Genomic DNA, 26,768 nt, shown 5'->3' with positions numbered 1-26,768 from the left:
ATGTTCAACATGAGTGAGTCACTCATAAATTTAAACACTGGGTGAGATGTTTTTCTCTCTCCTAACACCAAAGACCAAGCTCCTGATAACAATCTACGCATTGCCTTGGAATCAAGAATCGTAATTGAAGGTCAGTCATTGATTTGTTCAAAACAAAAGGAAGACTTAAACTTTTACAGGCGTTGTCCACATGTTTGTCTTGAGTATAGACTTCAATGGCATTTCTGAACAATAGTTAGGATGTTGCAAAATTCATTCAGATATATGGTAATTGATCATACCAGAATACTTACACTATAGAGATTCTATAATCCAAGGATATGAGTGCGTTTTCACTTAGAAATTTTACAATTTGTTCTTTTCACCAATAGATTGTGCCCTAATAGGAAAACTGTGCTCCACATGTTTGTCTTGACTACACTTTTGAGCCATTTTCGATTTTAGGGTCACGTGAAAGAAACTATCCAATATCATGAACCGTCAATTTGAAAGGTATGCTTTTGATCGTTGCAAAAACTAAACAAAAAAAACTTTAAAGAGTTTTTTACGGCTTCACTAGCCATTCTTTCCTCATCCACCTTTCCTTCGCCCCTTTACTCCTTCCCAAATCCTCAATTAAGTGTGCAAAGGGGCTCTGAGCAAGGTTTGTGTGTTTCTTTGTTCACTGCGGGTGCATCGGCAGGCATTAATGTTCCTCTTGAGCATGTAAATGGCCTTGAGCTCTGGGAGCAGAGAGCCGAGCTGCCACTTGTCTGCTCGGACGCGGGAGTGCTTCATCACTTGTGGACCTTTTCGGAAGCCAACGGGGTCTCATGCATGAGAACTGCAGCGACCAGCACAATGACCACACTCGGAGGAGAGACCCCAGCGTCCATGCACCCCCACTTCTTCCGGAATAACCACCTTTTTTTTTTTTACGCTCTCTCTCAGGAGTCTTTAGCGTCACCCTTTATACCCCACCAATCTTCCCCTCCTCCCCCATCACCATGCACCCCCCCTTTACCCCACGCTGCTTACCCAATCATCATTTGCCTTGTGTGTAGCTCCCCACCGCTCAGCCTATCACTGTCCCTGCAAGCCCAGCTGATAGAGCGTACTGTCTAGTTTGTTTACCTCACCCACTTGTGCAACGGAACACACAACAATCCCCTTCATTGCCTGTTTGTCTGAACCCCCTTTCAGGACCGAAAGGGGTGAGAGGAGAAAGGGGTGAAGGGGCCTGCAAAAACAAAAAAGAAGGAAACAATTAAATCACCCCTCCTCCCAATGAACCCCGAGCTCGCGGTTTCCCAGCTCGATATTCTGTGAACTAACTTGGAGGCCTGTAAAGTGGCCCATTATTCGGGTAGGGATGGCGTGTTCCAAGAGCGCTCTGCCTCAATGGCTGATTAACACAGAGGGCTTTTTGTTTGTAGCTTTTGGCTCACTGCATTATACACTGCTTAATTAGGACTAGCATCTATCTATCTTTCTATCCATCTATCTATCAAATCTATCTATCTATCTATCTATCTATCTATCTATCTATCTATCTATCTATCTATCTATCTATCTATCTATCTATCTATCTATCTATCTATCTATCTATCTATCTATCTATCTATCATCCATCCATCCATCCATCCATCCATCCATCCATCCATCCATCCATCCATCCATCCATCCATCCATCCATCCATCTATCTATCTATCTATCTATCTATCTATCATCCATCCATCCATCCATCCATCCATCCATCCATCCATCCATCCATCCATCCATCTATCTATCTATCTATCTATCTATCTATCTATCTATCTATCTATCTATCTATCTATCTATCTATCTATCTATCTATCTATCTGTCCATCCATCTGGCAAGTAAATATACCCCATCCTTGTTTTTAACCATTCTGATGAAAATGGGCCGCTACACTCTAAAAATGGATTGGTTAAAAAAAAACTACCAATATAGTAGGTTAAGCTCATATTGGCTTGGTTAACCAATAAATTGGTCAGACATTGACCATTCCGGGTGGTTACGGGCATACCAATTTTTAAATGAAATTGGCTACAATAGAAAGTAAATCTAGATAGATCACTTGGAAATTAATTTATTGCATCCATTTATTGCATTCTAAATGTATTTATTAATTATAAGTGATTACAATATATTATATAATATAGTGTTTAAAAATGGAAATGTGTGTCAAGATAGATCACTAGGTGTGACCAGCTCAGTGGCCTACTTGTAGAGTGTCTTCCCTGAGACTGGGAGGTTGTGGGTTCAATCCCTGTACTGGTCCTTCCAAAAACTATAAAAATGGGAACTGCTTGACACTCAGTATTATGGTTTGGAATTGGGGGGTTAGATCATCAAATGATTCCCAAGCGCAGCCACTGCTGCTGCTCACCGTTCCCTCAATGCGGAGAATGAATTTCGCTCCATTTAAGTGGGTGTGACAATCAGTGGTGCTTTTTTTCGGGAATCCCGTGACCCGCGGGATTCCTGAAAAAATGTCAGCCTAACCAATATCTTGGTCAGAAAGACCAATTTGTATCGGTTGGCCCAATCACCAATATATATATTGGTGGAAAACGCATACCATTCTAGAGCGGTTGTTTTAACCAAAAGATTTGTCAGACACATAACAACAAACCTGTGTTTTTTTGTTGTTAATTTGCCCAATTTGTTTTAATGGTTTACTAAGAAGTCACAATTACTTTTTTTTATTAATTTACAAATAATATTTTAGGTTAGGGGTAATTCATTGCGACATCACAGAAAATCCTGGTTTGTCACTATGATGATTCAGCCAGGATTTCGTGGAATTTATGTTGTAAGCTTCCACTGAAGGGGCTTTACCATCTGAGTAGGTTAAGGCAAGCGAGCTCTGGGGATTTAGCCGTGACGGAGATGAGCGGAACAGGGAAAATATGCTGAGGAATGCTTTTCATGGATTTAGCTAATTAATTCCAGTGACTTGAGTTTTGAGAGCTATTTCTCGACAGCGTAGCTGCACTTAAACGTAAAAACAATGGCGTATCTTGATTTCCGTGCCAGTGCAAGCCTTGCTTAAGTCTGGAAACCGGACTCATTGCTGTAACCAGCGGATGAGTCCGGTCACTGTTAGCATCCAGCGCATTTCTGAGGCGGGGCAAACCTTCCCAAATAGTAGTGATGGCAAAATGAAGCTTCATGAAGCACTTGTGATATTTTTTGACTCCCCTAGATGGTGCTCTTGGTTTAAATATGAAGGCTAGTGCAAAGGAAATTGATTACATTTCCACTGCATCTTTCAACCAAGAGTGCCATCTAGAGGAGTCAAAAAATATCACAAGTGCTTCATGAAGCTTCATTTTGCCATCACTACCAAATAGATAGTGAAAAGATCCAATCAGCGAAGAATGGACGTGATGTCAAAGAAGCGGGACGTGTGGAAGAGTAGTAAACACATGGACGTACATATGACATATATAATATGCATATGTAAGTCTGTGAATACATTCAACATGGCTACTCGAAGAGAGACAGTAGTGAATGACTGATGTCGTTGTTGCGGCAAAAACCTGAAGACTCGTGTGAGGATAGACTTCCGGGGCCGAAGAGGACGTTGCTCACGACGAATGCCTCACAGTAAATAAACAAATTTGATTAGCACGGTTTGTTTTGAGCCTGGCTGAAATCGCTTTCAATGACCGAGTGACCAGACCCACTTTTTTTCGATGTGGCTTGCCAGGCTTGCTTTGTTTAGAAATGTTTTCAAAGTTTTGGGAATTTGGCAAAGGATGTTTCCTTTGACGCATCCCCGGTGGACCTGGCAATTGGTGGCTTTAAGTTGACTAAACCAGGTCTAAGGATTGGCACAGGTAGTGTAGCGTGATTTTGGTGAATGTGATTGAGGTACAGACAGAAAGATTCTAAGCTCCACGGTATGCGTGAATGTCATCATGTTTCATTTGTAAATATGACAACAGCATTTCAGCCTCTGAATTGTTGTACAAATCAATTAATTGAGCAAATTATTATTGTTATTATCAGGGATATTTGATAACACTTTTTTCACACTGATACTGGTTTGAGTAGTCACCGATACCAAGTACTGATACCACTAGTAGTTTTCACACAGGAAAAACAATACTGGCGTCGGCCGCTGTCGCGAGCACCGACACTTAAAAAAAAAAAAGCCTGGTATCAGCCCAATACCTATACCTGGTATTGGTGCTCTCCCATCTCTAATCATTATCTTCTTTATTACATTTTTGTTCAAATCGTCCCATTGGCCTCCAAGTGCCCACTTCACAGCAGTGTACTGCGATCTCTACTTGTCCATCATCCGCCCCTGAAGGTCTGCTCACAGTTTCCTATATGCGTGCTTTGCATGTGTCGATATCTTTCCACTGTGTTCACACCCACAACGGTTAAAACTACAATTTCTAACTGTGACCGCCCATTCGCCCAGTTCGACCATGCTACGCGCCAGAGTTGCGCTAGGCACGAATATAGAGCCATGACTGGCCGTATATATATATATATATATATATATATATATATATATATATATATATATATATATATATATAGATAGATAGATAAATAGATAGATATATAGATAGATAGATAGATAGATAGATAGATAGATAGATAGATAGATAGATAGATAGATAGATAGATAGATAGATAGATAGATAGATAGATAGATAGATAGATAGATAGATAGATAGATAGATATAAGAAAGGGATATCTTTGGGTCTCATTTCCATAATTTAGCGGTAATGGTGAATTAAACTAATTTGCTGTTGTTTATTTATTTATTTGTGCATATTATGTATTTGTTTATTTTCACATATTTGCCCTTTGCCTTAGCTGAGTGTAAATATTGTGGGTGAATACCACAAAAAGAAGTGTAGAGAAAAACCATCAAGGGAAAATAGAATCATTTACGTACTGCGTAATATGATGGTCAATATTATGGTGTATGAACAAATACATATTTTCCAACATGAATTGAAGACTCCTCCGGACTATGTTGCCATAGAGAATGATTCAAAATCATAAATAATAAATCAAAGGACTCTATGTGTTCAGTAAATGATACAGCTTTGTTGGTGGAGAATTATGGACCCGAGGAGTCTCACAGGAAACAGAAACAGCAGATGATTGAATATTATTTGTGGATATTCCAGTGAATATGTTCATCGTGTTTTAATTGAGTTTGTCATGTTCAAACAAGGTGTGTTTGAGCTCCTTGGGGATCGCAGTCTTAAGTGACCGATGCGATGAGTTGTGCAAGTGTGTGTCGGAATGCTCTTTGTGTGGGGTAGTGTAAGGAGAGGCTGGCATTGCTACTGCTGCTGGCGCTGCTCACTCCCAACAGACTTTGCTGTTTAATTAGTGAGAGAACATCCATCCTCCTTAGTCTTCTTATTGGCAAATCCCAAATGACGCCGAGACCTCGCACCCCTGCCTCGGAGCTAGGACCACCGGAGATTTATGACAATGGCCGACTGTTGTTTTTGTGTGCGACGTTAATGTGCAGGACATTTGTGAGACAGTGCGTGTAAAGGCATGTGATGTTTCCGTGTGTGTCTATTTTTGCTAGCGGCAGGTGAGCCTATCGATGTATGAAATGTGATTTGCGCAACACAGCTGTCAGCTCTTTATGTAGTCGACAGATTACCTGATAACAAAGACTCTCTCCATGAACTGTGCATACGAGATACTTCTCGTGATCGCTTCCATCTGACGTCACTTATGGCTGTTACAAGCAGCCACACCTTCTGCCCTCCCCGCTTTATTAGTCCCCTTCCTCCATGCACGGCTGCTCATCTATCTTTATATTTTATCCTGCCTACCGTTCCCTCCCTCTACTACACACCTCTCCCTCATCCTCTGCCATTCCCCTCTCAGCCATGCGGTGGATAATATTGGTGCTGTAGCAGGGGGGTGGGGTGGTCTTGCCTTACGAGCTGATTTAATGAGCTCCTGTGGGGAATGGGCCGAAGCCCTCAGAAGCTGCGTGCTGCCATCTATCCAGACCTGTTTAACAGATGTGCCTTTTGCTAATGATAGCAGCGCTGCTTTGTATTTGCATGATCAGCCGCATAGCTTTAAGGAAGAGATGAGAGATGAGGACGCCGGCAGTAGGTGAGGAAACCCTCCACAGTGTTGAGAGAAAGTAACCATGAATATGGATGATCTTCGTTTCTCCACTGGCCTTTCATCTGTGCTGCAGTTGGAGATTGATGGTAGTTCAGATTGGGAGGGAGTTAGATGGGGGGGGGGGGGGGGCACGTTTTCGAGGAACATCCTGTAAAAACATTTCAACAAGAACCACAATAAAAGAGAGCGTAAGAAATGCAATGTGCAGTAAAGGGATGTGCGGGCAATCATTGGAAATCACTTAACTGTCGAAACAGTAGTGAAGAGGGCCGCGGTTGGATTACATTTCAAACTGTACTATCTCTGCTACTTCATGGAGATGAATGGGAATTATCCAATTCAGTCTATCCCGAACCCTCTCCAGCATAATAGGCCGTTAGCACGTAATTAGAGCTGAACTGGTCACATCTGAGAGACCTTATACAGACTACAACACGAGCCTCAGGATTCCCAGAGGCTCTGTCTCTAATGACTGCCTCATTATCAACACAAAGGGAAACAAAGAGAAAACTTAGAGGATGCTGACAGGCAGAGAAATACTGATCAGTCGTACGTCGCCAGCATGAGACGCAGCCTGATTGGGGGATTGGATGGTAAAAATGGAATGAAAGTAATGAAACATGGTTGTGTAATGTTCAGTCGTGACAAATTGGAAGTTTCTGCATTTGATGATCGATTGTGGCTTGAACAAGGAGTCTGTGCTCGAAATCTTTGGCTTCTTTTGTTTTCCTCAAGACAGATGTGAGCTCCTTCAGCACTAGGTGGTCACTGACCATGGTACTGAATTCTTGCCCTGCTCAAAATATTAGAAGAAGTCATAAGTGGTAGTTTGTCATGACAGTGGAATGGTAGACACTGATCACAGGCAGGATGACGACAATATTATAAAGACAATATTGGTGGATATCCGTCATTTTGTCTTCTGTTTAAATAAGCCTTGGTTGAGGAAAAAATAATGTTCTGTGTTCTTGCCATCCTCTCTTTTTCATTTGAAAGTGACATCTATCTGTCCACTATCAGTAGAATTTCATAAGTCTGGAATCACCCTATAGATATTACGGCGTTGTCTCGCTGCTTCGCAGTACGTGTACGGATTTTCATTTGTGAAATTTGTAACCTGTTTTCTGGTTAAAGTCAGCTATTTTAAGATTTAAAATAAAAACTAGCTATTAAGCTAAAGTTTCGTTGTCCTCATTTGCTGCCGGTTAAACGGAGTGTGCGGCCGCTCACATTAATTTATTTAAGCAGCCTATAATCAGCAACTTGGTATTTGTTATACATTTCACATTTCAAAAGTTTAATGAATTGAATTTAGAACAAGCGTGCAAGCGTTTTTAAAAGAACCGAAAATCCCAATCTCAACCCGTGCCATGTTGGGCGGGGCTTGGAACATTTCACCAGCCAAAAAGTGAGGGAACACTGCGGTCGAAAACGGAAGAATATTGAAAATGATCATCTCATTGTCAAATTCCAATGTAACTGTTTCTATGGCCACACTTGAAGTAACAAGGACAAAAACAGGCTATGAAACACTTTAAGGTGACAATGTTGCTTATGGAGTCATAGTCAACTTTACAGTTTGTAAAGTACAACCACTGTTTTTTTTTTTTTTAAACAAGCATAAAATGATTTGAATATAAAAACGTCCCACTTTATACCTCTAAAATCATTTCCATGAGTTACTAGTTTGAGGGTGACGAATGCAAAGTATACTGTGGATTGTTAGCAAAAAAAAACAACACTGTTTATTACTGTAGTTGTATTTTAGCAGCATATTGGAAACGGTGTAAATCAGTGTGCACTGTAAACAATCCCTATAATAAGAATACTGTATTCCTAAATTAATACTGTTATGATGATCCGGATTACTGTCATATTTGTATAAGAAGAACTCTTTCTTATTGGTTTCATACACAGTATATGTTAAGTGCCGATCGAAATGACTCAAATGGCAAATGGAAATGCAAATGGAATCAACCAGACTTTCACAACTATAGCTACTTTGCACCATGTTTACTGGAAAACATATTTGAGTAGGAAGTGTAATTAAAAGACATAACGACAAAGCCTCCCTTTCTTCAAACGTTGGAATTCATCTCCCACTTCCTAAGCAGCGCACAGCCCGAAGTGTTTGCTGAGGGCTTCATTTTTCTTTTTCACAGCTCCCAGGCAGCCAGAATGCGTGAGCCCGTTTCTTCCCACTACATAACAAAGTAGCTGTGAGGCCCAATGGGGCCAGATATATCCGGAGCCTGGCCCGGCTCCAGTTGTCTTTACCTCACATTATATTGTGATGCTCCAGTCATGAGAACGACCATTGGGCCCCAGACGCAAGTGGGAAATGTGTATTGTCATTTACATCTTCTGCTTGTTTTTCAGAAGCATGTTTGACAATCGACACACACGCTCACACAAACTAACTTTAATGCAAACACATTAGTCAGTTATGTAATCAAAGATATTTGCGATAACATATAACAGACACATTTATAATCTAATTAATCTTTTATATGAATGCAATTTGCCATTGCGTTATGTTGTACCCCATTCTTAGATTGTGGCCCCGGCGGCGTATGCTAATGTTTGTGAGCTGTGTGTATTTGTGTGGCAGAGAGCGTCCTCTTTCCCCTTCATCCCCTTCTCTCTAAGCTGCAAAGTGTTGCCAGGACAACTCCTTGTGGTCCTGGCTGCATCGCAGCAGCCCTCAAAGCCAGCACTCAGGGAACCTCCACTCACTGGGAAGGCAGCATAAAATCGGGATAATCGCCGTCGATTACGGCTCACAATGAGCCGCGGCTTCTGAAAGATTCATTCATCTTGGCTAAAAAAAAAAAAAGTTTGTGGAGGAAGAGAAAGGGGCGTCTTGGTCCCGCCGCTGCTCTCCCACGGTGGGCACAGCAATGACATCAGCCGCCTGAAAGAACCAGCATGCCCGTTGCCCTCCCCTCTCGCTATATTCTTATATTCCAATTTGAACCCCGCCCCCCTCCCTCTGTTTTTTTCTCAGCCCTGCCAGTTTGGATGCAGTGCTTGGCCGGGCAACTTGGGGCCACTTCCACTGTTTGCTTGCGAAACAAAGCCCCTCAAAAGGAAGCGAGAGGAAACAGAGAGCTTCACATGGTAGCAGCCAAGAGCAAGGATGGCCGCCTCCGCCTGCCCCTCTCAGGCCCCTCTTTTGGCTGAGAGGAGGTGGTGGGATCACAGTAACCCCTTCCTCTCTCGACCCCGACTCTCATATAAAAATGCTACATTTTTCCTGAGAGAGTCTTTTAAATAGGTATGACATGTCACTGGATTAAGGATGAGTGATTTCTCACGATACAACATTTGCCGACAAGGATGAAATTCCACCGGCTTTTGTTGCGCAGCCGGCCATTTGTTTGAAGAGGAAATAGCCTTCCAACACATTTCCCTAATTAGAATAATGTGATACTGCTGAATGCTTTGCGACGTCCCATGCTGCTGAGAGACGAGAAAGAAATCAGCTTGACTCCGTCCTCAGATGAATCATGATGGTCATTTGTGCTTTGGGGCTACTTACAAAGACATGATTTGATGGTTTACCTTCAAGTGCCGTAATCTTTTTATAACCTATATATTAGGGTGTGTGCATCTCTCCACAAAAGATGATTCGATATGGTTTTCGGTATGTGCGGTGTGAAAAACGTTTCAAGGATGATTCGATTTGAAAGTGGAACGTTTCGATTCGGTTTGATATGGTATTGCTCAGTTCAAGACATTTACATTTAAATGAAATTGCCAGTACAGTAAATGTGCAATTTCCTTCAGAGATATTACCCTCCAATCAAAGATGATTTGATACGTATTTCGATATATTTCAAAGTGTAACGATTCGATTGATTCCACTCAGTAGGACAACGACCCGATATGGCGCGGTTGTGTTTCAGAGGGTATGACGCAATGACTTTTTTTGTGGTCTTTTTACATACATTTGAATTAAATTGTCAGTACAGTAAATATGATGCCATTTCCTTCTAAGATATATCTCTTCAATTAATGACGATTTGATATATATCTCGATATACCTCACTGATTTTAATCTCCATTCAAAAACGTTTCAATACATATCTTGCTATATTTCAAAGTGGAACGATTCAATTAGTTCGACACAATAGGACAACAATTTGATTTGATATAGTGTGGCTCTGTTCAAGAGGGTATGACGCGATGACTTCTTTGTGGTCTTTTTACATACATCTGAATTAAATTGTCAGTACTGTAAATGTGCCATTTCCTTCTAAGATATATCTCTTCAATTAATGACGATTTGATATGTATCTCGATATACTTCACTTCAATCCACTCACATCTTTTAAATAAAAACGAAACTATTTTCCGTTTCAGAATGTTTTTTACACCCCTGCAATATATATATATATTTTGCCTTACACCATACATACATAACATTGCACATAGTTGCATAACCACTGAGAACTATAAGCAGGAACTCCCATCTGCCGTCCAACACCGCTGATGTTAAATCGTCCTTCCTCAGCAAAACGTCTATTTGTAAAGCTCTGCATATTGAGCCATTAGTGGGCATGATTATTGCCATCTTACACAGAGGTGGATCAGACTGGGAGTGGGGATTACAGAGTCCAGGGAATGGAGGGTCCTAGGGATTGTACTCGTAAGCTTGGATATTAATTTATATCCTCCACATCTCTCCACATTTTTTTATTTTATTTATTTATTGTATGTGTGTGTGTGTGTGTGTGTGTGTGTGTGTGTGTGTGTGTGTTTGGCATGCAGTGCTGGTAGTGGAGTCAGGAGGTGGGGGCTTAGCTTCGGGGCGGGTGGGTGTCTGCAGACGTCAGGATGGGCAATTCAGGTGGTCCCTTGCAGTGGCTTGTTCTGTGATCTGATCCGAGTGGACTTGTGCTCTGTGGATGCTCAGGAGTTGCCGGTGGACAGCTTAGAGCCACCAGCACATCTATGCTGGCCGCAGCCAACAGCCATACTTGGGACCCTATCATCTGCCGCACTACTTTTCTTCCATGCATGGAGCACTCGTGATTTTACAGAGCGTGAGTGGCTATTTTGAATGCCGAAGCTGAAGAAGTGACCCTGGTCAATGTATATAGTCTTACTGCAACTCCACCTGAAATGAAGTAAGTCCATTTGGTATTTACACATTCAGAAAGGTCAGGGGTGAGTGGGTGCTGTCATTTTGAGCTTTAATGGTGAGGAGCTTTCAAAACACTGTAGCTGCTTGATTCAGATCACAATTAATTAATTCTGGGCTTCATTACCATGTACAATTAATATGACTAAGATCTCAGCCAAGATTAATTGATTTACCCACCTGAGACCGTCACTCCCCCCGCCCCCTCACTCCCCATGTGTGTGTGTGTTTTTGTGTGTGTGTGCACCTGTGCATAGCATAACTGATTTATGAGGTTCTGTAAATGGCTAATAATACCCATGACAGATTTATTTACCACATCAAGTTAAACGATTGTCTCAGGACTTTACTGATCTGAACTTTATTGTTTAGAAAGTGTGTCACGATAAGCAAATATATAAACCCCCCATAATCTTGTTTAAGTTTTTCAGATTTGTCGAACTACCATTTGCCGACTCGACTGGATTTTATTTATAAAGCACTTTAAAACAACCATTGCTGCATACAATGTGCTGTACATGGAATAAAAATCTCTAATGCAATAACCAAAGGAAGGTAGAGCCAAAATGTATAACACAAAATAAATTAATAAATATTATAGTAAGTAAAATAAATATCAAATTAATAACAAATAGAGCAGACAACATTTAAAAAAAACATTCGGATACAGTATTTATTGCCTAATATACAGTATACTCTATATTGTATGCACTGTCCAAAATGAATCATAACGTCCAATATTTGTAGTAGTAATACCACTACTGCTACTACTACTACTACTAATAATAATAATAATAATAATGTCTAGGAAGAAATGGCACAAAGATGGGCCACAAGATATTGAATGGAGTACAAATGTCTGGTTTTCATTTTGACCCAAAATAGTTATATACTTACACTTCAGTGCTAAATTCAGAGGTAATTAGAAAGGTTAAGAATGTGCCAAACTCAAGGCCCAGGGGGCAGCTCTTGCTTGCCGCAAATGAAATGAGTCAACTTTTGTGAAGTTTGCTAAAATCTGTACCAACATTTCCAATTGTGATGCATGATAAATAATGACGCAATGAAGCATATTACAAACATTTTCTTGTTACCAAATTCCCTTTTACAGTAACTATAACATTAGTTGAACAAACTCTTATCCTTCACTTCTGGTTTAAAAACTAGTTATTCATTAATTTGTGGTGTATATGTATATCACCATAATATGATGAGGGAAAGCATGTGTGTGGCTGACAACAATGAGTTTGAATATGCCAAAATATGGTACAAAGGGTTGAATTTCACAAAACGGTTAGATCCACCGTATGACTTATATTCAATTTATATAAAAACTAAACAAAAACAAAAATATATTTTCCATCACAACCAACATATTTCAGCTATATGATGCCCATTAAACAAATATTTTTTCCTTTTTTTTTTTTTAAAGAAGCAACAACTACTCAAAATTTGCCCAAGTTATGAATTATGTTTTCAATGTGCATACTTTTTTGCAAGTTCTTGTGTCTTGGTGAAAAGGGTTCTAATGAGTCTCCTGACAGAATAATATCCGACCTCCATGACATTTAACATGTGCTTCCTCTCTCCTCAGTGCTAAAAATAACGTGGCCGGGAGAGAAGTGTGAAACAATTTAATTAACTCCTCATCACTCTTGTGGACAGGGATTCTGCAGTACTGCTTGCTCATTTTTCAACTCATTTTCCAACTATTTTTTGGTGCTTTCACTAATTCAGCTTTCATTGCCTGATGTATGAAAAAAAAAAACAAGCCGAGGTGCAGTATAATGGGACTGCTTTGCCGTCTGTTTGCATGTTCATTCTGTATTTCACACTTCACTTTGAAGTTAATAAGAGGAGATCGCAACGCTCCATCTGTGTGCCTGGAAGCTGCCCAGGTGGTCTTCCTATAGTCAATCTCACAGAAATACACAAAGCTTAAGGAGATGTGTGTGTTTGTGTGTTATAATTAGTAACTACAGTACAGACGCCTCCATTAGTTGCGGAGAAGGAACAAGCAAAACATAGTCATAACCCGAATATCGAATTTCTGTGAATAATTGGTGCTCACATTAATGGGATTATCGTAGCGAACATCACAAACTATGATCCCATACACACGTTGGTTGCATTTAAAATCCAAATATTTCCAAACATTGCTTCAACTTAAAAAATACAACTTAGCTTTCCCTGAAGGATACTAAAGCAAACGTTACGTTTTTGTTGGCTTTTCATGGGCACTATGTGGGCAACATTGGTGCAAAAGTTACGGGACACGCAAAGATTACATAACATGACTGTGAAAATGTTTTTTGTTTTTTCAACATTGAAAAAGCTCACTTCCTGTACCATAGCTTTTTATTTTTATTTTTATTTTTTATTACTATTTTGCCTTCCATAGGCAGTTCTATCACTTCTGAAAAATATCCGGCAAGCTTTTCAAGAACTGCGGCCAAGCAGATGAAGTAGCCGTTAGCTGCCGTAACCAAGGTGGATAACATACGGGCAGGCTACATGCTAAGCTAAAGGTGTGCAGACATTCAGGTGATGGAGAAATTGTGCTCAACGAATATCGAAAGGCTAATGGTGAAGTGCAGACCTTTTTTATCGACCGAGTTCAGTGTTGTGTTCATGCTCATGCTAGAGCGCAACTACTGCATGACATCATAGATAAACACAAGACCGCACACCTGACAACATGTTTGTTACAGCGACGCATGAAGGAAAATCACAGATAGGAACATTTTTCCACACATAACAGTGTGAGAGGGTGCCAAAAGAAAACTGTGAATTTGTGAATGTTTTATCGAGAATATGGAGAAGACCACTGTACATTGGCAAAAAAACAATAAATCCTTAAAATCCTTTTGATTTTGAGGAAGTTTTTCACAACAGCCCCCACAATGAAAAGGACAATTTGACAGGATCGTAGTTTATAAGTCTTTCATTTCACAGATGAAGATATGACACAACACAGTCAGCCGCTGGGGGTGGGTACAAGGACAACTAAATAATACTGAGACATTCATTTCAGCCCTGAACCCCAGCGGTCAGGTCAAATGTCAGTGTCACATAATTCCCTCTCAACAGTCGGTCCCCGCTACCATCGAGATGAGATTATTGCAGATGAATGGCAACATTTGGGGACCCTATTTTTTGGAGACAGGTGCAATTTTGTGTCAAGGCAAGTCTAGTTTATTGTGTTTGAAAATTTTGCAGAATGCGCTGCGCCTCGCTTGGCGATCCAGCAGACAGTGAGCGTTTTTATTAAATGGTCCTAGCGCACCTGGAAATTTGGTGACAGAAAGTAGGTGACACTTTAGACCAAATGAAACCAGGTCTAATTTGTGGCGCAGGTGGTGTGAGTGACTCAATTTTGGAGGATTTGGCAGATACAGACAAACGGTGGCTGGGTGATTGCCACACAAAGACGCATGATCGGGGGTTGAAGGTGTGAGAGCCACTTTACAGTGGCCAACATCATCCGTAAGAGAAGATCTTCTTGCAGTTCCTTATAAAAGCTCAGTATCCACCGACAAATCTACTTGGCTCTACTCTACTAGCTTTTTTGCGACCTATTCCATTGTGGTTCTAAAACAAGTAGTCCGGTTCAAAAATTTGATGTGAATGATTTGAATGATTCGTCATCAATGTTCTTTGCAAACCACCACCCCGGGAAAACTGCCACCATTGACAACAAACGATAAAGAGAGGAAAAAGAATGGCATCCAAGCAGATCAATACCTAGACTTTTCAGGAGGTCCAAACCTTTTTAATATTAACAACAAACACCAGGTACAACAATCCATCTGCACTCTCCATTGTTTTTGTCAGTGTGTACAGTGGACGCTAGCTACGGTCGCTGTGACATGAGGTCACTGGCGAGGTGAGGAGGGGCTCCCGGGTTGTGGCAGTAGAGACCCTGTTTTTCGGTATAGAGCCAAGTAGAATAAAATAGAGTAAAAAACATTTCCGTTATGCTTCAACCATGTAGACCGCACACCTCAAGTTACAGAATTTACTCCCACGCAAATGCATATTATAATTGCACCCATCTACGAAAAAATGGCAAAAGAAAGAAAACTCCACCCTTTTATGGTGGTGGGGGGCTCTGTGGTAGAGTGGTAGTCTTGCAAACCAGAGGCTGTGGGTTGCCATCGTGGCCACGTCGAAGTACGCTGCAAAAAGGACAGTAGAAAATTTAAGAAAAAAAATATAGTAAAATAAATAAAGTATTACTTCAAATAAGCAAAATTATCTGCCAACAGAACAGTATTTTTTTACTTTAATTTACCTGTAAGATTTAGAAAATTATAGATTTTTTTCATGCTTTAATATATAGAACTATTTTCTTAATTTGCATACGTCTTCATTCACAGTTGGCCAACCTAGTCGGAGTGTCAAGCAAGGAGGTAACAAGTTCTATTTTTATCGTCTTTGCCATGACCCAGCCAGGGATTGAACCCACAAAGTCCCAGTCTGAGGGAAAACACTCGACCACTAGACCACGGAGATAGTAGTGCATTTTTTGTGACGAGGGAAAATGACCTAAATAAATATAACGTAACTGAACTGATTTTTACGAGAAAAAAATGCTTACAATAAAGAGCTATATTGCACTTTTGTCTGATTGTTTTCATTTTAACCATTTATTTTATTACTAAATTATGCAAACTCCTAAAATAAGAAAATTCAACTTATGAAACCCCTTTGTTGTTGGTTAGCCATCATAAAATGTGTAAAATGTTTGTTTTAAGCCTCACGATACTTAAAACTGGCTATTAACACTCAATGCCAAGACTGCTTCATCAAATAAAATAAGTAATATGTATCTTAAAATAAGCAGAATTATTTTGTCTGACAATTTTATTTTAAGTGAAAATAACTTGTCAAAGCAAAATAAAGAAATTATATCTTACTTAAGGATATATCTTTGAGCAAGATACTGAACCTCCTGGTGCTGTGCCATCAGTAGGTGAATGAGTAGTTGAATGTAAAATGCTTTGAGGGCCTTGTAAGGTGGAAAAGCGCTATTTAAATGAAGTACCATTTACCTTTTGCACTAGAAAAGCTCTTGGCAGGAAAGTAGGGCCAAAAGACATTTCCATCTCCTGTCAGAACAATCCTTTCCGTCTCTTTCTTTCTTTGAAAAAAAATACACCTGCACTGTTATTATCACATTCACACAATGAAAGCGCAGGAAGATATTCTGCGCTGTCTCCGGAAATTATTTCTCATTTAATTAATACGTCTGCGTGACTAATTTCCCTCATTGTGCAATTGTATGGAAATTGTATTGGAAAATAAAGAGTAGTCTACTTTGAGTCTGACTTCTCATCACTAAATCCACGTGACAGCCACAATTTTGTGTCACTCACCCAAGGATAATTGTCCCAACACTGTAAACTCACATTGCCTTTAAATATAGACAAAAAGCGCTCATCGTGAAGTGCCTTATTGATTCAAATATAGAGAACATATTTTTTGTATTATGTTTGTATTGCAAAACTTGCCGATGAGGGCTGTTTTTCCCCAAAACCAAATACATTGAATACAGTGTCCTACCCATCACGAAAAGCTACACTAGAGAGCATTAGGAATCTGATTTTAATAAATTGGCTCAAGTGTTTAAAGCATCATCTCAAGAGACTGCAACTTTACAGGCAGCAGATTGTCGTCAGCTTCCATCTGCTGGCTGCCATAGCAACCATGACGAGTAATATGGGAATGACAGCTCCACATCGCACTCGGTTGGCTTAACAGTTGCTGTTTTCTCTCCAAATATATCGAGATTTGTATTAGAGTTCTTCACAAAAGGCAAATGATTTGATTTCTGCTCTACTTCACAAAGTGAAGTGATGTGACAAACTTGCATTTAATAATTACTGATGCTGTAAGTGTAAGGTGAGAGTTTTTAGTTCAAGGATGGTCCACTGCTTTAGCGTTTAATTGTCTTATGTATCTGTGTTTCACAGTGCCAACAGTATGCCGAAACAAGTGGAGGTGAGGATGCATGAGAGTCACCTGGAGCCAATAGAGGCCCGGCCTCAGTCCAAATGTGCCAGCATCTGCTCCAAGCTGTTCAAGAACCTTCTGCTCACACTCACCGTCCTTGGTCAGTATTGAGGACGTCTTTTCCTCCTGTTTTGGTTTCGTACAGAACATCTCTCTATTCCGGTAGCTATATGAAATGGGAGCAGCCATCTGCTCTGTTTCGATGCACCAGACAGTGAGATGACTGGCTGTTCTGACCTTTCTCCCATCCTTGCCACCTGTTGCAATTATAAGCGCTCTAAAACATCCGCCCAGTCACCCAAACAGTCTCTGGTGGTGCATAACAACTATTGTGATTACAAAGGCTCACTGCAACAAGGATTTGTCTTGACACTAGGAAAGGGCAGCGATGCAAGAATGTAAGGCCTGGAGACGCACATGGCATTTTCATTATTGTGTTTGACAAGTATGTTGGCTGTCCCACGCCACCTTTATGTATACGTGAACATACTCCAGGTTGTAAATGCATGGTTGCATAATGTGATTATTTGTGCACGCATGTGTACATTCATCCCAGTTGGACAACCAGGTGGAAGTGGAAAATTATCAAACATTTTTTTACGCTAATCGAATCAAGTCATGACTTTAGTTAAGCATCTCACATACAGTATATCATGTGGTAAGAATTCTTTTTTTCAGTGCTCATAGTACAAAAAAAGTATATTTATACCTATAAAAGTAAAATGAGCAACTAAATAATTCTTCATAAAATCCCAGTTATTAATACTTATGCCTTCAATATGTGACCAAGCCATCAAGATGTGAGTATACAAGTGATTAAAAAGGTAAGCTGTAATAAATGTTAATCACAATAAAAGTGGTGAGGTGATTCACTTAATGTGCAACTCACCCCTCAACCAGACTCTTGCTCCACTTATTTGAAAGCGACGCTCAGAGGGGGCATTGCCTGGATGACAGTTGGCCTTGAGAGGGTGGAAAAGGGTTGGCCATGGTCTGGCTGTGATTGACAGCAGCAGTGAAAACTACAATGTAAATTATTTTTATACTACGAGAAGCTAAGCTATGCTATAAGACGGAGTATAAATAGAAATGTTTTAGAGGGTAGGGGAAATATTCAGAGAAAAAAAAAAACTTTACTTTATGAAGTGGCAAATTTGTGAGTTTTTTTCTGGGAATACACCTCCTCTGAATATATATTATTCCCCTGATGATAAACATTAATATTTAAAAAATGTGGGCTGTGAATATTAGTAGGCTAACTGTCAGATCATTATAACAGATTTCATTTATAAAAAAAATAAAATAAAAAAAAGACAAATTGGTCATAACTAAACTTTTGTCAAATCTGAACTATATCACAGGGAGGTGTGCATGGATTCTATGTAAAAAAAACAAGATTCAGGAAATTGTAGTTCTTGTTAATATAGGCATAAGTGACCTCCTCGTTTTTATAATTATGTTGTGCTTTGTTGTTTTATTTGTATTGAGATGCATGTGCTTTGTTTGGGCTTCTTGTCCAGGTCATGTTTGTAAATTAGAATTAGTTCTCAAACATTTTACTTGGTTAAATAAAGGTTAAATAAAAATCTAAATACATTTCCTTGAGCATCCAAAAGACAAGCTATGGCCCCGGACTGAGCCAGTCGAAGTGCAGTCATTAGCAGCTTATGCATTTAGACAAATGAAGCCAGGAACTGCGAGTACGATTGTGAATTGCACCACACATTGGCCATCAACATTTCATACATACGTCGCGGTAATATTCATCAGTCACGCAGAGACATTCTCGCTCAGTCTGTTATGAGAGGATTGGCGATGTGACGAGTGGAAAGCACCAATTGGATATCTGCCATTTTTGCTCATTTTCAACCTGTATGTGCCATCAGACTCGTGATTTTATTTTATTTTTTAATATCTAGAACAATCTGGACGTAACAAGTTATCATATACTATACCAGCAGGGGTCACCAACTGCAGTTCTCAAGGGCACCTTTACAGCATGTTTTGGATGTGTGACAGGGCAGGCGGTTCTCACAGAGAACAAAGTTCTGGTTTTTGGTGTGGGCAAGAAATGTTTCTCTAAAAAAATGAAAAACAATTTTCATGTTATAAATGATGATTGTCAGCTATAAGCAGGCAATATTGTACATTGTGCGCTCAGTTCTACCCGATTCCTTCTCCAAGTTTAAGTCAAGTCGAGTCTTTCAGAAGTTTTCAATTGGGCTCAAATCATGTGATGCCCCGCCACTGCTTGGCAGTACGCTCACAAAAGGAGTGAGATCGCAGCATCACTGATCATCTCGTCACGAGGCGCTTAAAAGCCTGAATGGGGATCTTGCAAATGTGCCAAAAAGAAAGCACAGGAAATCAAGTGCCATCCAAAAACACTTGCATGTCACGAGTCCACAGGACCCCCGCTACACTGGAAGATAGATTGAGGACAGTTTACAAAAGATGGGAGGCTTTTCTTCCCAGTGTGTTATAAAACATCCACTTGGGCAGTGTGATCTTTGCCAGGAGAGGTTGAAGAGGAGGAAGTGCGGCACTGGGTTAGTGGGGGGGCTATGGAGGGCGGCTTCTGTCATGGTGAGATAGGACGACCCGAAAGCCAAACCCCATAGCTGACAGAGTGAACACGTATAAATTTCACTGTTTTCATGGTGGTAGAAAAAAAAAAACTATACAAATGATTAGAACGGATTTTTTTTAAAGGATTTCATAAACAAATTTATATATATATATATATATATATATATATATATCATATTAAACGAACTCAACCAACCACCTAGCACACCGAAAAATTACTTGCGTTTTATTGCTTTGCCACTTGACATCCCAGGCTGCAGTTACCGAGGTAACAGTGTTGCGTATGTGCCATTATACTCGCCAGTCAGTCAACATAATTCTCCCTTCAGAAGAACCGCCAACAATGCCGTTCGTGTAACTCCTGCCTGTCAGTGTGTTCCTTTCAGCCCCCCATTGTGTGCTCATCGATGCTCGTCACTTCCTTTGTGACGGTAGCGTGACAATGACATGTGCAGATTCTACTTTATGCAGAAAAATATTGATAACTTTAATGTGGCTTTTTTTTTCTCACAACTATTTCTTTGTCTGTCTACTTCAGGTGTAATCTTAGGAGCAGTGTCAGGGATGTTGCTCCGTGTTGCCTCCCCAATTCACCCAGACATAGTCATGGTCATTGCCTTTCCTGGAGATATCCTCATGAGAATGCTGAAGATGTTAATCCTGCCTCTTATTATCTCCAGTTTAATCACAGGTATGCCAAATATGAAATATAGTGCACTGTTGAAATTTTAATACATATTGTACATGATCTATTTTGTAAATGGTTGTATGACTTATTTATCAGTTGTCAGGCACTGTACAGCAACCTCACTAATTGATAAGGCCCAATATTGTTGTGTTTGAAATTCTACCTTTACAAAAATAGATCATGTGCTATTTATAACCTTTTGTATTTACAATCTACCAGTGCACTGTATCAGGTAAGATTATGCGATACAGTTAAAATTTTGGATCCAATTAGAGTATGCATATGCACATACAGCTGTGGCTGGTGATATGCTATTTGATTAAATGAAAATGAAGAAATATAGACTCTTTATGTGCATAACAAGTCAAAAGCGATTCAGCATTCATATTTTACGAATGAAAAGGTGAGCACACATACTGTCTTTGTCCCACTGCAGGACTGGCTGGTTTGGATGCCAAATCGAGTGGTCGTCTCGGTACCAGAGCAATGGTCTACTACATGACCACCACTATTATCGCTGCCATTTTGGGAGTCATCCTAGTGTTGGTCATCCACCCTGGAAACCCCAAACTGAAGGAGAATCTCGGACAGGGAGAGAGGAATGATGATGTGTCTAGCTTGGATGCCTTCTTTGATCTGATCAGGAACCTGTTCCCAGAGAACCTGGTGCAGGCGTGTTTCCAGCAGGTAAGGCAATAATGTCGGGGGGCAAAAACATCCATCCATATGTGTTTTCCCCTGTTAATTCTGTCCTGTGATGTGGGTGAGCTGGAGCGTGCCCCAGCTGACATACAAACACAAACATTAGTGCTGATATTGGATTGGCTTACTATGAGTTTCTTCAGAGGGAAAACCACAAAATTAAAAAGATATCGATTGGAACAGTCATGGGGAAGTCACTTTCTCAGTAAATAGAGCATCCTCTGAAACAGTAGTAGGAAGAAAAAAACAGCGCAGTTTTTAATATGAAAAAAACAACAACCACACAGGTAGGCTAGAAAATAGGAAAACTACAGAACTTTCTCCCTCTCTTTCTCTCTAATGTTATTTTCTTCCAATTTCACAAGATTATTTATAGCCAACAAAAAAACATTCATGATCCTGATGATGTCAACTGAAATTGTAGCTTTGAGGCTTTACATGATCAGGAGTCTTGGGGCCATTCACCAATCAGCGAGTTAAAAATAAATAAATAAATAAATACCGAACATTCATCCGATCACAAGCTGGAGCAATATATCTATTTAAATAACTTATTTACGATTTATTAAAAAAAAAAAAAAGGCTTTACTCAATCTGGATTTTTGGGGTCAATCAGCAATCAGCTAGTTTGGAAAAAAACAAAAAACAATACTCGATCATCAATTCAATCAAAAGATGGACTATGGAAAATGTTTAGTTCAAACATCTCGCCTGCCCGCTGATTGAATCTGTGATTGGCTGCATGTGCCTGGCTTGAAGTTGAGAAAAAACTATTTTGAATTAAAGTGATGTTAAATAATAAATCATATTAACACACATACTGGCGCTAGTTCTTTTGATGTAAATAAAATGGTGTTCGGAATTTTTACCAGTAAAAAACAAAACAAAAAAATGAACAATATTACTTTGTGATCAGATGGTCGAGGGCTACCAAGAATCACGTTTTGGCTTCCGCTTTGCCAGGGAGATTTCATGCCTGCCAGTCATGACCACAGCTCTGTGCACCTGCACAGAGAACTGCCAACGGAAGTCACACTAAAGGAATTAGTCCTTATAAGGGGCCTTTAAAATGAAACCAAAAAATAAACTTTACTCATGCAAAAGTGGCAGTGGACAGAACGAAATCAATAAATGTGAGAGTGAGAATATCGATGTACTGTGTGTACATTTCTCATACAGTAGCAATCATCCAGATAATCACTGAATGTTGAATTTCCACCTCAGATCCAGACGGTGACCAAAAAGGTGGAGGTGGTTATCGAGGAAGATGTCAATGCCACCACAATGGAGGGCCTGTTGGCAAATATTACCAAGGAGCCTCAGTTTGTCACGCAAAAGACCCTGCAGTTCAAGAGTGGAATGAATGTCCTGGGTCTGTATTAACTTACAAAGTCTGATAGTGATAACATGCTTCTGTCTGATTTCAATTCCCTCTCCTGTCCACATTTATTGCCAAACTCTGACAGCTGTGTGACTTTCCCTAACAGGTCTGATTGGTTTCTTTATTGCGTTTGGCATCTGCATGGGCAAAATGGGAGAGAGGGCCAGACTGATGATTGAATTCTTCAGCATTCTCAATGAGATTGTGATGAAACTTGTCATCATGATCATGTGGTTAGTATTGCAGGAGGGGAAAAGGCTGACTTTTAAAATATTTTGGTGCTTATCTTCCATCGTCTTTTGTTTAAAATGTGTTGAAACTATTTTTGGTGTGTCATCTAAGCCTCATTTGCTTTTGCCAGGTATTCTCCCTTTGGTATCGCCTGCCTGATCTGTGGTAAGATCATCTCCATAAAGGACTTGGAAGTGGTGGCCAGGCAACTGGGAATGTACATGGTCACTGTGATTGTTGGCCTCATCATTCATGGAGCAATCTTCCTGCCTAGTATCTATTTTATCATCGTCAGGAAAAATCCTTTCAAATTCTTCTTGGGTATTTTCCAGGCCTGGATCACTGCTCTCGGCACTGCATCAAGGTCAGCATTAAAGCTCATTGACTTTTGAATACTTACGTGTTTGAACATCCAAGCTAAAAAGCTAAACATATAATGTTTTTACTCTCAGCGCCGGCACATTGCCTGTTACTTTCCGCTGTCTGGAGGAGAATTTGGGAATTGACAAAAGAGTCACTCGTTTCGTGCTCCCGGTTGGTGCCACCATCAACATGGACGGAACTGCTTTGTATGAGGCTGTGGCTGCCATTTTCATTGCCCAGATGAACGGCGTGCACCTGGACCCCGGTCAGATTGTGACTGTTAGGTCAGAAACCGCACACTGCTATTCAATAAATCTAGTATTTAAAAAAAAATAAGATCTGAAAATAAAATCTCTCCATGTAGGAACTAGAGATGCATAATTTCTTAGCCTGCTCGTCATGACAAAAATGCTAAAAGAAAGGTAAACACAAAAAAAAAATCTCTTTCTCCATATTTTAAAATGTAATTGGCACTCGGTCTTAAGTGAGAGTCAAGGCTGGGTGACCTTCCACTTGAGAGTTGAGAATTCATAATCACATCACTCGACCCTCTTGTAATGGAAGCCTTTCATCTTTCATACGTTTAACTTGAAGCACCCACTTTGGTACCTTTTAGTTACTGCTATTCATACAATAGTTTTTTGGGGGGGGTTGGGGGTTGTCATTCTCTCTATCAGGGTTGTACACAATTGATTATTGCTCAGATGTTTGACTTTTTCTTTTACGGTGTCTTCATCCAGTCTCACAGCAACTCTGGCCAGTGTTGGAGCTGCCAGTATTCCCAGTGCTGGGCTGGTGACCATGCTCTTGATCCTGACTGCTGTGGGGCTGCCAACCCAGGACATCAGTCTGCTAGTTGCTGTTGACTGGCTTCTGTGAGTTCATTTTTAGTGCTTATGTTGAATCTGTAAGTTTGCTCGGTGGCAAAGAAATTGACAGTAAAAAAAAGGGCTAATTAAATATTCATTATAGTAAAAGACAGAATTTCAAAAATGTATTAAAAACAAAATATAAAAGTTATAAAATGTCATACATTTTGCTGAGTGAAATATGTATTGGTGAAGAAACCCTTATTGGCTTGGCTTCTTTGTGTATAATAACCCCCTCCTCCCAAAATCACCCTTAAAAGTTAGTTTTTCCCCCCTCTGGAGTTGTGTATAATACGCTTCCCTGAATTGCGGTATCCTTTAAACATGCTAATAAAGAGTAAATGCCCAGTTAAGAACTATGCTATTCATTTATTTATTTTTACCAGGGGTCTGCCCCTGGTAAAAATAAATAGGCCATCGGAAATGCATTGATTTTGTAACTTTAATCATGGCTGCCTCATAGCTCAATTATAAAAATAAAAATAAAAAAATGGCATATGCCAGACTAGCTCAGTAAGACAGACTTGGATAAGTCACCTGTACTAAAATCAATGCTAGTTATGTTTATGTATGCAAACTATCCACTGGAAGTTCATAATTAAATCCTTGCGCTAGATGAAATGTATATATACACATTAGGGCTGTCAGGCGATTAAATTAATCACATGACTTCAAGAGTTAACTCATGATTAATCACAAATAGTATACCTGATGTACAATAAAATGCACAATAAAACAACGGTTTTTTTTAAGTTTTCATACTCTTTTCAACGTAAAAGTGGGAACAATGTTAAACTAATAGAAATATGGCTGCATCTTTTAGTCATTGATTTCATAAAATTTTGTTAAAATTAAAAAGATGTACTGTACTGTAAAAAAACGAGTGTGATATTGATTGGGGCTGAGGTAATTTTTCTGTCACTAGATGGCCTAATTGCATTTGTAAGACATTGGTGACGGCTCAGTGCATTTTTCTTTTCATATTAAAAGCTATCTAATCTTTAACATGAAGTAACTTGTGAAATTCTGCACATTTTTAAAATTGTAAAATGCTACTTGACCCCAGTCTCCAAAAATATATGTATTATTATTAAATGTATTACTGCAAAATTTTAACGTGGATGAGTCTGCTGCTGCGTTGCGACCAGCTTTCCAAGTAAGGGGCGGTCATAAATCGCGCATTAAAAAAAAAATAGTGGCATTAAAGGAACTTTAAATTACCTCAAAATGAACACACAAATTTTGAGACCCCTAAACTACATAATCAAAAATAATGAACGTCTATGCAATCTGGTGGGGAACTGCCCACTATCTCGTCTTTAACTGCAGCGTTGCCACAATAACAATAACTCAAACCCTGCTTTTTCTTCTTATGCAAATTGTCTCCTCAGGGACCGGTTCAGAACCTCTGTGAATGTGGTCGGGGACTCGTACGGTGCAGGCATCGTGTACCACATGTCCAAGGCGGAGCTTGAAGAGCTGGATGCGCACACGGCTAAATCGGACGACATTGAAATGACAAAGACCCAGTCGTATTACGACGACATGAAGAACCACCACGAAAACAATTCCAACCAGTGCGTTTTAACGCCTACCGCAAATGCTAACAATTCTGTCGTAGTAGATGAGTGCAAGGTACAACTAATGCTTACTGATCTAGAGACTTGTATATAACCATCTCTCATGTTGCATGCTCACACTACGTTCGTGGCTTTCTTTCAATTCCCTGCACCTTTGTATAATACAACTGAAATGCATGAGCACAATGCATGTTTGTACTTCTTTTGGAACTGCAGCTTTTGGGTTGTGAATGTGTAGAAATCTAACAACCCATCCGAAACAAACCGTCAAGCTTGATGAGCCTGTAGCTTGTTGCGGATTGGCTGGCTAGATTAGAATTTTGGATCATTATTCAGCAGACCTCAAATCTATCAAAAGTTCCCTCTTCATCCATTTTTAAAGCCCATCTTAATGAGATATTGTTCCCCTGATTTGTCTGAGTTGCTGCAGACACTTTTTCCCAGTGCTCAGTGTCCCACGTGGATCTTCCATTCATCTAATTATAGTTTATTTTAATTATTAACAGATTTCCAATGGGTCACCTTTTAAAATCCAAACATGGAAAATGTTGCAGATAATTAGCAGCTCAAATATTCCCGAGACACACCTACCATGCACTCATTATTGCCACACAGGGGTTATAGTATTTTAGACAAAAGCTATTTCTGCCCTATCGTAACGGCTGTCTAATATAAAATCAGTGCACATTCAGCCCTCTAGTTTAATATGTTAACAATACAGGAAACATGAATTTCATGTATGTATATACACACCAACATCACATGCATATGCCCTATTCATTTATTAAAGGATGGAAGGTGTTGCCTGGTAACACTGGCACTAGAACTCTGTTCAGGGTGATCATTTACATCGTCCTCCCAACAGGCCAGAAGCTTGCTGTTTCCACTCTCTTCTTTGTCTAGTTTGGTTATTTTGTTATCTGCTAATAGCATGACTCACTTTCAATGTGAACATGATATAGTGGCTCTGCAAAATATTCAAAACGCATCCATTCAGTGTGTTTGTGTCACTTTTGTGCCACTAATTTGCATGCAAACTTTTTTTTTTTATGTCGTTTTA

At 39.8% G+C, this 26,768-nt stretch overlaps 1 protein-coding gene across 3 annotated transcripts in view; it reads left to right on the top strand.

Annotated features, from left to right (window-relative positions):
- LOC147176479 (excitatory amino acid transporter 2-like) overlaps positions 1–26,768 on the top strand; it is a 37,509-nt gene that overhangs the window by 4,476 nt on the left and 6,265 nt on the right. The window contains exons 1-10 of one of the 3 annotated variants that reach the window (XM_086074835.1): positions 10,999–11,276; positions 17,266–17,405; positions 20,433–20,585; positions 21,019–21,269; positions 22,509–22,656; positions 22,772–22,898; positions 23,027–23,260; positions 23,349–23,543; positions 24,000–24,134; positions 25,520–25,763. In XM_086074835.1, coding sequence (XP_085930961.1) covers positions 11,272–11,276; positions 17,266–17,405; positions 20,433–20,585; positions 21,019–21,269; positions 22,509–22,656; positions 22,772–22,898; positions 23,027–23,260; positions 23,349–23,543; positions 24,000–24,134; positions 25,520–25,763 — 1,632 coding nt within the window. In that variant the 5' untranslated portion in view covers positions 10,999–11,271. Of the gene's footprint in view, positions 1–10,998; positions 11,277–17,265; positions 17,406–20,432; positions 20,586–21,018; positions 21,270–22,508; positions 22,657–22,771; positions 22,899–23,026; positions 23,261–23,348; positions 23,544–23,999; positions 24,135–25,519; positions 25,764–26,768 lie in introns of those variants that run through there. The other 2 variants (XM_086074838.1, XM_086074836.1) reach the window with 2 other exon arrangements.

This window comes from Leptonotus elevatus, chromosome 4 (genome assembly GCF_054856555.1).
Source record: "Leptonotus elevatus isolate MCC_2025b chromosome 4, RoL_Lele_1.0, whole genome shotgun sequence".
Lineage (NCBI taxonomy): Eukaryota > Metazoa > Chordata > Actinopteri > Syngnathiformes > Syngnathidae > Leptonotus > Leptonotus elevatus.
This window is presented reverse-complemented; position numbering and strand designations above follow the sequence as displayed.